The sequence below is a fragment of the Amphimedon queenslandica genome, unplaced genomic scaffold, assembly GCF_000090795.2.
Source record: "Amphimedon queenslandica unplaced genomic scaffold, v1.1 AMPQUscaffold_12780, whole genome shotgun sequence".
Lineage (NCBI taxonomy): Eukaryota > Metazoa > Porifera > Demospongiae > Haplosclerida > Niphatidae > Amphimedon > Amphimedon queenslandica.
Window position 1 is genome coordinate 28628 of NW_003546984.1, and position 11275 is coordinate 39902.

General features: G+C 34.8%; 2 protein-coding genes across 4 annotated transcripts in view; both read left to right on the forward strand.

The window, feature by feature from the left end:
- LOC109586801 (uncharacterized) overlaps positions 1-521 on the forward strand; it is a 3428-nt gene extending 2907 nt beyond the window's left edge. The window contains exons 8-9 of the mRNA XM_020003015.1: positions 62-271; positions 330-521. Of these exons, the coding sequence (XP_019858574.1) occupies positions 62-271; positions 330-521 (402 nt within the window). The remainder of the gene's footprint in view (positions 1-61; positions 272-329) is intronic.
- Positions 522-760: 239 nt separating this feature from the next.
- Positions 761-8823, forward strand: LOC100639457 (nuclear localization sequence-binding protein-like). Of its 3 annotated transcripts, XM_003390098.3 has the most exons (15): positions 761-880; positions 941-1072; positions 1587-1706; positions 2761-2913; positions 3241-3378; positions 3705-3791; positions 4073-4225; positions 4390-4521; positions 5031-5163; positions 5440-5553; positions 5683-5809; positions 6763-6899; positions 7294-7498; positions 8062-8246; positions 8660-8823. In XM_003390098.3, exons 1-15 carry the CDS (start codon positions 854-856, stop codon positions 8737-8739), a joined length of 1923 nt encoding a protein of 640 aa, XP_003390146.1. In that variant the 5' UTR covers positions 761-853; the 3' UTR covers positions 8740-8823. The 3 variants fall into 3 exon arrangements, with proteins under 3 accessions (XP_003390146.1, XP_019858575.1, XP_019858576.1); XM_020003016.1 differs by lacking the exon at positions 4390-4521; XM_020003017.1 differs by lacking the exons at positions 3705-3791; positions 4073-4225; positions 4390-4521.
- The last annotated feature ends 2452 nt before the right edge of the window (positions 8824-11275 follow it).

The window sequence follows — 11275 nt, forward strand, 5'->3', positions numbered from 1 at the left end:
TGTAACATAAATTTTACTTTCTTTCACATCCACAAACACAACTTGCACCATCTTTATGCAGTTGATATTCAAGATAGGGATGGGTGTGACAGCCTCACTCAGCTATCACATAACTCCAGAGGCATCAACCACAGTCTGTGATACATCACCTAAAGGAGATGCCAATGCTTGCTTTGAAGTATACTCTATTACTACTGGAAGGATCTATCTTAAAGCATTTTGGCAAAAAAGAAAAACAAAGTGTTACTGGAAATGGGGGCCACGATGCAAGGTATAAAAATATAATCACTGTAATTAAAAACATTATTTATTTTTGTTTCATGATATAGATTTATTGGTCTGGTCGGAAGACATTTCGTCCATTATCAAAAACATGGAACCTATTCAGCAGGAAGAAGAAGTTATTTGGTGTCTGTAGAGTGTGTGAATGCTATGGGAATCACTTCCTTAATGTGATATGTCATGGTAACAAGTCTGGATCATCAACTTGTGCCTGCAGGACGCAGATCAGTCGGGGATAGTGCCATGGTTGATTGGATTTGGACATGGATTTCAAAACTGTCCTATTGTAGTGTAGTTTGTAGTTAGAATTTAGTTAGAATTTCAACAAAAGTTTTGTAGTGATTTGATTTTAGTGATTGATTTGTCGTATATTATTATTAAATGCATGTTGTCTCATGCCCTGCCATGCCAAAAAGAGCAGCAACTTTTTCTAAGCAACGAGATCACTCATGATGGCATTGGGTTTCCACGTGGTTTTGCGCATGCGTACTTTGCCCCTCCTCGTGTTCAGTGTTCACTGAGCTTACAACTCCATTTCTCCTCGCATTTTCTCCCTCGATTTCTCCACACTATGGGTTCAGATAAGAAGAGCAAGAAAGTAATGTAGCCTTTATTGATGTGTAGGATATTCTCTGTATCTTTCCTTTGCTATCAACAGGCAGTCAAGGGAGAAACGGAAGTGAAAAAGTCGAAGAAATCCAAGAAGACCAAGGATAGTGATGAAGTAGCGGTGCCAGTTGTACCAGAGGTAGTCGAAACAGATAAAAAGAAAAAGAAGAAGGCTAGCAAGGTAATAGTGAGTCTTGGCTATGGCCTTTAAGAAGTAGCCGCCATAACACGTGAGTGACAATGGTAGCCACGTGTTTTAAATCTCTTGTGTAGCCTGTAGAGGTAGCTTGTAAAAGAATTAGCAAATTATGAAAGTTAAGAAGAAAATGATTTTTACCTTTTTGAGGTTATGGTACATTTGTGAGCAGCTTATGTGACTCAGAAATTGCAGTGATAATACTGTTATCAATACAGTTAAAAGCCATTATACATGTAAATGTACTTGTCCGTATACAGTGACATTTAATTGTTGCTTTATTTTCCAAGCCTTTAATAATTGTAGTATGTTATAATCCTTTATAATAATTATACAGGCTATAGTATTTTGCTGACATATAAAATGAATTTATCTTTTGCTTCATTCTGAACATGCTCAATGACATTATGGTCGTAACGTAAAGAGTATCGATTTGATTTTTTCATTTAATATTTCCTGTTGTACGGTCATCTTATTTATAAATTCTCTTTATCATTAGAAGGTAGAAAAGCCTGCTCCTCCTCCCAAGAAGGCAGCTAAAGTAGAGGAAGACAGTTCCAGCAGCAGTTCTGATGAAGAAATGGAAACAGAAAAGAATGCAAAGGCAGCTAAGCCTAAGGTATTGTATTATTAATTATTTCAGTGCATAGTCTTGTGTGAAGTAACTCACTCAATAATGTGTTAAACCTCATGTTTATTTTAGATGTTACTTCAAAAGCCATGTACTATTATTGTAGCTCATAAAGTACCGTATAGTGGGAAATTTGGAGGGAATCAAATATGGCGAATTTAGTGTTTTGATTATATGCATGCTCAACTGCACATGGCTACTAATTTTCAAAATTAAGATTCGCCAATCACCAAATTTTAGCAATTCGCCAAATTTAACTTTCTCCAAAATTTCCTGCTATTATGGTACATGCTGTTTAGTTCACTTGGCAATTGGCATCCGGGTTCCCCACAAAGCATGCTAAGTGAGCTAAACAGCATGAGCTTCATGAGCCGACAAGGACCACAATACACTAAAAGCCTTTTTAACAACTTGAAAAATTCATAAAAATTCAATTTTGATCGGAATTAGCTCAAACTTTCTACACAACACAAGAACATGTATACGTATTAGGAAAAAATATAAAAATGGAACATTCTCTCCTAGTCATTTTTGGCGAAATTTAGCCAAAACCCCTGTACTATAGTACAGGGTCTTTGGCCCGATTTTTAAGCAACTTTAAAAATTTATAAAAAAATCCAATTTTGATCGGAATGAACTCAAACTTTCTACACAACACAAGAACATGTATACGTATTAGAAAAATTATAAAAATGAAGAATTTTCTCCTAGCATTTTTGGCGAAATTTGGCCATGACCATCCATGTACTTTAGTACAAGGTCTTATAGCACTATACCAAAATCCTGTGGCAAACTCTTTGTGTAAAATTTTAAGTGATACCGTATATTGGGAAATTATGGAGGGAATTAAATTTAGTGAATTAGTATTTTCATAGCCATTCGCCAAAATAAAAAATCTCCATTTTGAGCGATTATACGCATGCTCAATGGCACATGGCCACAAATTTGCCAAATTGGAACTCACCAATCTCAAAATTTTGCAATTTGCCAATTTCTCTCTTCAAAACTTCCCACTATACAGTATAATGTTGTATTTATGTAGAAGGTAGAGAAGGCAGCACCTCCACCGGCCAAGAGCAGTAAGAAGGCTGTCACCAAACCGAAAGAGGAAAGCTCTAGCAGCAGCTCTGACGAAGAAGAAGAAATGGAGACATCAAAGACAGTAGCTCCTCCCACTAAAGCTCCTCCCACTAAGGTAATGTAGTGTGTACCAGGTTGCTACACCAAGCATGCTTGATAACCACATAAAATTTACCACACTACGTATAGCTCCAAATTTTTCTCAATCATAAATTTGTCAAACTTTTTGTGTGACAAAAATTTTTAATTGACGAAATTTTTGCTCCATGTGGTTAGTATGCAGATTTATAATTAATATATCAAAAGTTTTATTGACGAAAAATTAAAAGTTATGTTTTTGATAAAAAATTTTGACTGACGAAAATTTGGAGGTATTTGGTAAAAATTAAATAGAAAAAAATAACAAATATATTTTTATGTCTTTATTTCTTTTTTCAAACAGAAGAAGGATGACAGCAGTAGTAGCAGTGATGAGGATTCTGATAGCGAAACTGCAGCTCCTCCTAAACCAGTTGCTAAACCTACTACTGCTACTAAAGACAGTGATTCATCTGATGACTCATCTTCTGATGATGAAAGTGTAAGTGTTTCATTGTATAATAAAGTTGAATTAGGACCCCGGGGTTTGTAGTTGGGCTAGAAAAAGCAATGTTCACTTGATTATTTGTGTTACTAATTTTAGTAGCATGCCCACAAAATTATGTAATCTGGCTGGGTATTTTTGTATTAAGTGATTATTGTGTCAGCTTTGAATTGGTCCATGAGGGGCAAACCACAGAAACATCAGGGTCACAAATGCCCATTAAATTAATGATTTTAAAAATTAAAAAAATTTTCGTTAAAATTTTTTGATTTTAGCACGGCGTTTTCTTTTGGGTATATAAGTTCTTAATTTTGTGGTTTTAGGCTGCGAAAGAGCAAACAGCTAAAGGTAAGAAGGCAAAGAAACCGGCAAAGAAAGATGATACTCCATCAGCTAAAGAAACAGCAAAAGTACGTGTACTGGATAAGAGGAAGTGTATTCCATTGTTCTACTATTTCTACATGTACGTCTGTAAATTTTGTGAATTTGCCCAAAAATCTATTTTGCAGATTCAATTTTTGTGAATTTATGTCGCCTGCCATCTTGTACTGTAATAATTTGACATGAATTTTCTTTGCAAATCTCCAAAAATTGTGAAATTCGTAAAATTTACAGCCATTGAAAATTTGGTGCTTTACGGTATATATCTAAACATTAGAGCTATTTATGCATTTTTATTATCATTATGTAGAAGAAAAAGTCAGAGAAGGCAGCTCAGCCTCCCCCTCCATCAAAGAAGGCTACTGGCAAGAGACCAGCAGCTGAAGATGATGATAGCTCAAGCAATAGTTCTGATGAAGACATGGAAGTGGCTAAGATTGGAAAGAAAGCACCCCCAGCCAAGGTAGAGTTTATTAACATGCAAATGTAGAGACTACTTTTGATTATTTATTGTGCTGTTGTGGTTTTATCTAATCTTGATATTGTCTCATTTTATTGTGATGTACAGCTGTGAAATTTTTAACTTTTATAACCACTTTTTGAAACGTTTTTCCATGTCTCTAACAGAAGAAGGATGACAGTAGTAGTAGTGATGAAGAATCTGATAGTGAAGATACTACTCCTCCTAAACCGGTTGCTAAACCTACTCCTGCTAAAGACAGTGATTCATCTGATGACTCTTCTTCTGATGATGAAAGTGTAAGCGTTTGAATGATATTTCTTTTGTCCTGTTCTTGAAAGAATTCACAAAGTCATGTCAAGCAAATAAAAGAGCGTAAAGAGCGTCTTTTCAACTAATGCATAAATTACAGTTATAAACTAAGATGTCATTTGCATGTATACTAAAGCTTCTCTGAACTACATGTATAGATATAGTCCTTTGTCTTGGGCATTGTTTGGAGACTTAATTTTCATCTTTTTTAATAAAAATAACAGATTTTATTTTGACAATTTTTAACCCCCTGGCAGCCATTTTATTAAGCATTGTGTAGCTCCAAAATTTTCACCAGTCAAAAATGTTTGATTACTTAAATGTATTAATATGTGGATTTGTAATAAATTATGGCGAAAATTCAGTTTTATTGATAAAAATTAATTTTACAAATATGATCGAAATTATGACTGACAAAAATCTAGAGCTATACAGTAACCACAATGTTGAATTAACGATTGATGGTGGGTTCTATTAGTATTATGTGTATCTGTAGGAAGAGGCAAAGGAACCAGCTAAAGCCGCTGGTACTAAAAGAAAGCAGGAGGAATCAGAGAGCGAGAGTGATGATGATAGCAGTGAGGAGAGTGAAGCTGATAAAGCTCCACAGGCCAAGAAAACGAAAAAAGGTATTGAGTTGAAAAATATTTATGATACAACTTTGTTTAGGGACAATAATTGCTATGCTTGCTTATGTACACAATAAGTTTCCCCATTTTTCTTGTGTGAAAGGAAATACTTCTTTATTTAGTTTTTTGTGATTTTCATGTTTTTCTTTTTAAAAAATTGCTAGTTAAGTCTTAAAGAAATGTTCTAAATCAGCTTAAGCTTGCATAAAAATGCAATCATGATTTTGAACCCATTTTAAAAATGTGACATTATTTATTTATTTATTATTATCACAGCTGCAGAGTCTTCAAGTGATGACAGTGATGAGGACAGTGATGATGAAGAAGAAGACAAACCAGCTACCACTACTCCATCAAAACCAATCACCAATGGAAAGGCTGATAATGAAGGTCCGCTAAACATAATATATTTATTTAAGATACATCGTGTACTTCATGCATGTTTTGAATCAATTATGTTTAATTTTAATTCTGCTAGCTTCTTCAAATTTATTTGAAGATTTATTTCCTTTTTTATAGAGTGTTCGATATTTTGTGGTAATCTTTCGTTTGACTGTGATGAGGACTCACTGTATGCATTCTTTGATGATTCAGGATTCAAGCCTAGCTCTGTTAGGATCATAATGCGTGATGGCCGACCCAAAGGGTACGCTGTAGTTAAGAGTATAATCTCATCATGTCCTTGTACTATTTGCTAGTGTGTCTGTGAAAAGAGCTTGTACCGTTCTTGTATTTTTTTATATACCGTAATTCTATAAATACCGTACAAGATGATTTATTCGCGGTAAATTAATATTGGCAATTGGCGGTTCTATGAAGAAATCGCCAATATAAAATCCGCCATTTTGTTTCAATCTAAGCATGCTCAATGGCACATGGCACAAAATCGCCAATATAAAATTTGTCAATTTCTTTCCACTGGTAAATTTGCCCTGCCAATAAATTATCTTGTACGGTATTTGCATGTATGTTCAAAGCTTTTTGCATGAACTTATTATTTATATTGTGTATACACGCGAGTACTACTTGAATTCAAGCTTTATCTAATTGATTCAAGCTGTATCTAATTGTATTGCCATAAGTAGGATTTAAATGTCTAGTATTAGCAATAGCTTTATGTCTGCCACATATGCCGTATAGCGCTTTATTTTGGCGATTTTGTTGTAAAATTGTAATTGGCGGTTTTTAATTTGGCGATTTTTTGTGTACATTACTGAGCATGCGCATTAATGATTGGCGGTTTTAATATTGGCGATTCTGCTTGCCAATCGCCAAAATAAAACTCCGCCAAAATAAAACTCCGCCAAATTAAAGCGCTATATTAGCAACAATACATTGTTTATAGATATACTGTATAGCAGGAAATTTTGGAGGGGGTTTAATTTGGCAAATTTGGCGTTTTGATAGCCATTTGCCAAAATTAAAATCCGCCATTTTGAGCCATTATATGCATGCTCAATGGCACGTGGCCACAAATTTGCCAAATTAAAATCTGCCAATCACCAAAATTTAGCAATTTGCAAAATTTTAGCCCCTCCAGAATTTCCCGCTATACTGTACAGTGTGGGCATTTTTATTAGTATTATTGCACCACAATAGGTTTGGGTATGCTGACTTCTCAAGCAAGTCAGTGGCTCAAAATGCCATCAAGACCCTGTCAGAGACTGATCTATTAGGAAGGAATGTGAGACTGGATCTGGCCAACAGTCGCAGTAACAGCAGTACTACACCAAGAGGTATACCCTCAGTAATTATAACCATTAAACATTAGTTAATTGTTATATTATAACCGTCTTTACTATTAAAGTCCCTTTGTGTTCAACTGAGTCCTCATTTTCTTGCTATAACTTTATACTTACTAGTTCTATTGTAAAGATACACATATCAATGCATTCCTCTCCTTTTCCCCATATATTGTGGTACTTTAAAGCTTTTCAGCTTTAAATTTGTTGTCCAGTACAACTCATGCAGAAAGTACAGCCATTCTTTTAAGCACAGTACTTTTGTATTGTATAATTTTGTCACCACTAAATGGCTTTTATAATGGTCATACATGTGTATGTGTGCCTAAACAACTCCCTCAAGTTTTTAAACCCTTTTATAATGTTGCTATTATGTATTTATTATTAGGTGGATTTGGTGGTAGAGGGGGGCGTGGCACTCCAAGAGGGCGTGGTGGTACACCAGGAGGTGGTAACAGAGATCGTCCTCCTAACAGTACCCTAATGGTCTTTGGTTTAAACAAGGACACTGAACCGTTTGAACTCCAGAATGTCTTTACTGACAGCAATGATGTGTATTTACCTAAAGACAGGGAGACAGGAGAGAAAAGAGGGTGAGTTAAATAACTTAAACTTTATTATGTTCAGCTTTTTGGTAGTCTAAGTCATGTGTTACACTTATTTACTTGTACATGTATGAAAGAACTACAATTGTAATTAATAAGGAAGCATTGTCACCAAATGTACATGAACTATATTTTCCTATAACATTATGTATGTAGATGTTTGTGCAACTTTTACAATTTATAACAAGTAGTGGAGCACTATGCCAAAATCCTGTGTAAAAATTCTGATTTCACTATTACTGTACAAGATGATTTATTGGCAAGAGTAAAATTTGGCGAAATTGCCTTTAGAAAGTTAATTGGTAAATTTTATATTGGCGATTTTGTGACACATGCCATTCAGCATGCTCAGATTGAAACAAAATGGCGGATTTTTTTATTGGCGATTTTTTCATAGAACCGCCAATTGCCAATATTATTTCCTCGCCAATAAATCATCTTGTACGGTATATGTTGGAGGTAGCATATGATATGACATCATTAGCATGTAATTTTTCATTCTGTATTTTTTATGATAGCTCATGTACAATTTCCATTCCACTCCTCATTAGGTTTGGATTCATTCGTTTTGATGACATTGATACTGCTACTAAAGCCCTCAAGCAGCACAATGGGATTACAATTGATGGTCAGACCATAGAGCTACGTTATGCTGAGGACAGGGGGCCCCCCAGTGGGGGGAGAGGACCACCCAGTGGGGGGAGAGGAGGAGGAAGAGGTCGTGGAGGAAGAGGAGGTCAGACATAAAACTAATTCACTTTACCATACATCATTTACTATACACCATACAACTTGTTTCATGAAACGTCTTTTCTACAGGAGTCAATGGAGCCTATAAAGTTGAAATAAAACAAAGTTTCATGTTGTGTAGTGGCCTTTAGCTTATAATACATTATTGCTTATTGGTTAATATGCCATTATAATATAGCCCAAAAATTTTGCAATTTTGTCCAAAAACCTCAATACTTTTCAGCCGTGTTGAACAGATTTTATTTTTATGAATTTTAAGAGTCCAAAATTTGTAAAATTTTGTTTTGCAAAGATATGATCCTACGTACTTGTGTACATTATCATAGCATTTCTATTTGGTGTATTTCACTGTGTCTGTAATTGGATTGTTCTTATGTCATGTTGTATTTGTTCCTTTAGGTAGAGGAGGAGGAGGTCCATCAGCCTTCAGAAAAGGCTCAATACAAGAGTTCAAGGGATCAAAAATATCTTTTGATTGATAATAATTATAATAATAATAAACTTTAATTTCTTAATCATTCTTATCGAGTGTATTATTATGTAAATAAAAGTTTTTTCTATTGTAACAAAAATAACAATAATATAGCGTAATAGATAGTTATGGCTAATAAGGTTATTCGTTCTGTGTTACAGCAGAGACTACGCATAATAGTCTTGCTGCACTCTCTAAACAGAATGATTGAGCCACGTGGTTTTGCGCATGCGTATAATACTTTACAACGGATCCTTGTCGCATGAGTCGTCGTGTTCACAAAGTAAATTAAAAGGGCAATAATTCTCCTCGCTCAGTGTGGATTCAGATAACAATAGCAAGAAAGTAATGTAGCCTTTATTGATATCTACTATACTGTCTATAGGAACAAATGGAAATGAAAAAGTCAAAGAAATCCAAGAAGACCAAGGATAGTGATGAAGTAGCGGCACCAGTTGTACCAGAGATAGTCGAAACAGATAAAAAGAAAAAGGCTATTAAGGTAATAATGCCATACTTTTGATTTGTTATGTGGGGTTCGCTGTTAACATGTGTCGTAGAATGGCGAGGGGTCCATGGGCGGTTGCAGAAATTTGGTTTGACCTGGGCATCAATAATTAGTGGGTGTGGTTTCATAAAATTTTGCAAGGAAAAATGGAAAATACTGATCTATAACTTCATTGAGATGGTTTCTTAGCATAAAACAACAAAGAAGCCTGTTGAACTACCACAGTTTACACTGGATGTCCACACCAGAATCATGAATATAATTATTGGTCAGTGGCGGATCTATTGGGGGGCAATGCCCCCCCCCCAAAAAATATTCTGGAGTAAGGCAGTTCCAATAAAATTACTTGGTTTACGGATCCGACCGACTCCAATTTTTGGAAAATGCCCCCCCCCAAAAAATATTCTGGAGTAAGGCAGTTCCAATAAAATTACTTGGTTTACGGATCCGACCGACTCCAATTTTTGGAAAATCAAAATAAATTTAAATTTTCTAATGCGCATGCGCAGTACCACGTGGTGGGTGTGGCTAGATTCAAAATGGCGCTAAATGTATTTGTTACTGTTAAAAGAGCAAGCTCCTCTATCTTACCTTCCACTGTATGTCAAACCTCTGTGGCATCTACTGTTTGGGACTTGTTAGAGCAGCCATTCATGTTAAATAAGCCTACACTCACAGAAGTTGCTAGAGTATTTTGATAGTTTGTTTTAAAAAGTTGTGGTTAACTAACAATTATTAAAGTTAATTAATAAGTAGTTAATTAATTTCATTGGTTATATTTTAATTTATTCCGACCGGCCTGCTCTATTTTAGAGAAAAAAAATCCGTAAAACAAGTAATTTAGTTTGAATTGCCTAATATAAACTTTGGTTTACCTATGTAAACTGTGAAGCAGCTGCAGTACTGGACTATGTAAACTATCTTTAAACCACAAAGTGGCTCATTTTAGCAGGCTTAGTCTTCATAATTTTTACTTCCCAAAAAGTTTTGCACAAGCCTAGTTGACCACACCCCCTAATTACCCCTCCCATCTCACAATTGCCCCCCCAAAAATTAAATCCTAGATCCGCCCCTGTTATTGGTCAAAAAAGTCAACCTGGGCATTACCCCTAATGCCCAGGCCTGCAACCGCCTATGGAGGGGTCCACAACTCCTATTTTAGGTGTACGAGATTAAGAGATTAACCAGATTTTTGAGATTATCAGAGATTATTTGAGATTATTTGGAAGATTACCAGAGATTTTTTTGAGATTTCCAATAATTTTTTGGGATTATCAGAGATTTTTTTGAGATTATTTATTAATTAACTACTTTATAACTTTTAATATTTATTAATTAAAGTTAGTTAACCATTATAACTATTAATAATTATTACTTAAGGTTAATTAATTATAATAAACTCCGGATACTAGCAGATATGGTGAGATTATTTTGAGATTTTTAAAGATTACTGGAGATTTTAAAGATTAACAGATTATTATAGATTATTTTCAAGGGTGTACAGAATTATTTGGAGTTGCAGACCCCCTCGTAGAATGGTGACCATGTGTTTTGTAACTTGTAGATATAGTTATTTAAGCAATTTTAAAAAATTCATAAAAACTCTAATTTTGGAATCAGCTCAAACTTCAAACACAACATAAAGACATGTATATGTATCAGAAAAAATTATAAAAATGAGAATTCCTTCCTTTCCAATTTTGACAAAATATTTGGCTAAAGATTGTGTAGTGTGTAACTATGGTCTTTGGTCCGATTTTGGAAAAACTTAAAAAATTTATAAAAGTTTAATTTGGATCAGAATTAACAAAGTTAAACTGTTGATGGTGGGTTCTATTGGTATTATGTGTATCTGTAGGAAGAGGCAAAGGAACCAGCTAAAGCTGCTGGTACTAAAAGGAAGCAGGAGGAATCAGAGAGTGAGAGTGATGATGACAGCAGTGAGGAGAGTGAAGCTGATAAAACTCCAAAGGCCGAGAAAATGAAAAAGGTGATTGGATATTATTATGATTATCATTATCATTATTCTCAAATA

Bases quoted from the DNA above. Each gene is read 5' to 3' on its own strand.
- LOC100639457 (XM_003390098.3), top strand. From the start codon at position 854: ATGGGTTCAGATAAGAAGAGCAAGAAA. The intron at 1,707-2,760 runs GTATTGTATTAT...GTATTTATGTAG, and splicing joins CAAAGGCAGCTAAGCCTAAG to AAGGTAGAGAAGGCAGCACC. The intron at 5,164-5,439 runs GTATTGAGTTGA...TTATTATCACAG, and splicing joins GGCCAAGAAAACGAAAAAAG to CTGCAGAGTCTTCAAGTGAT.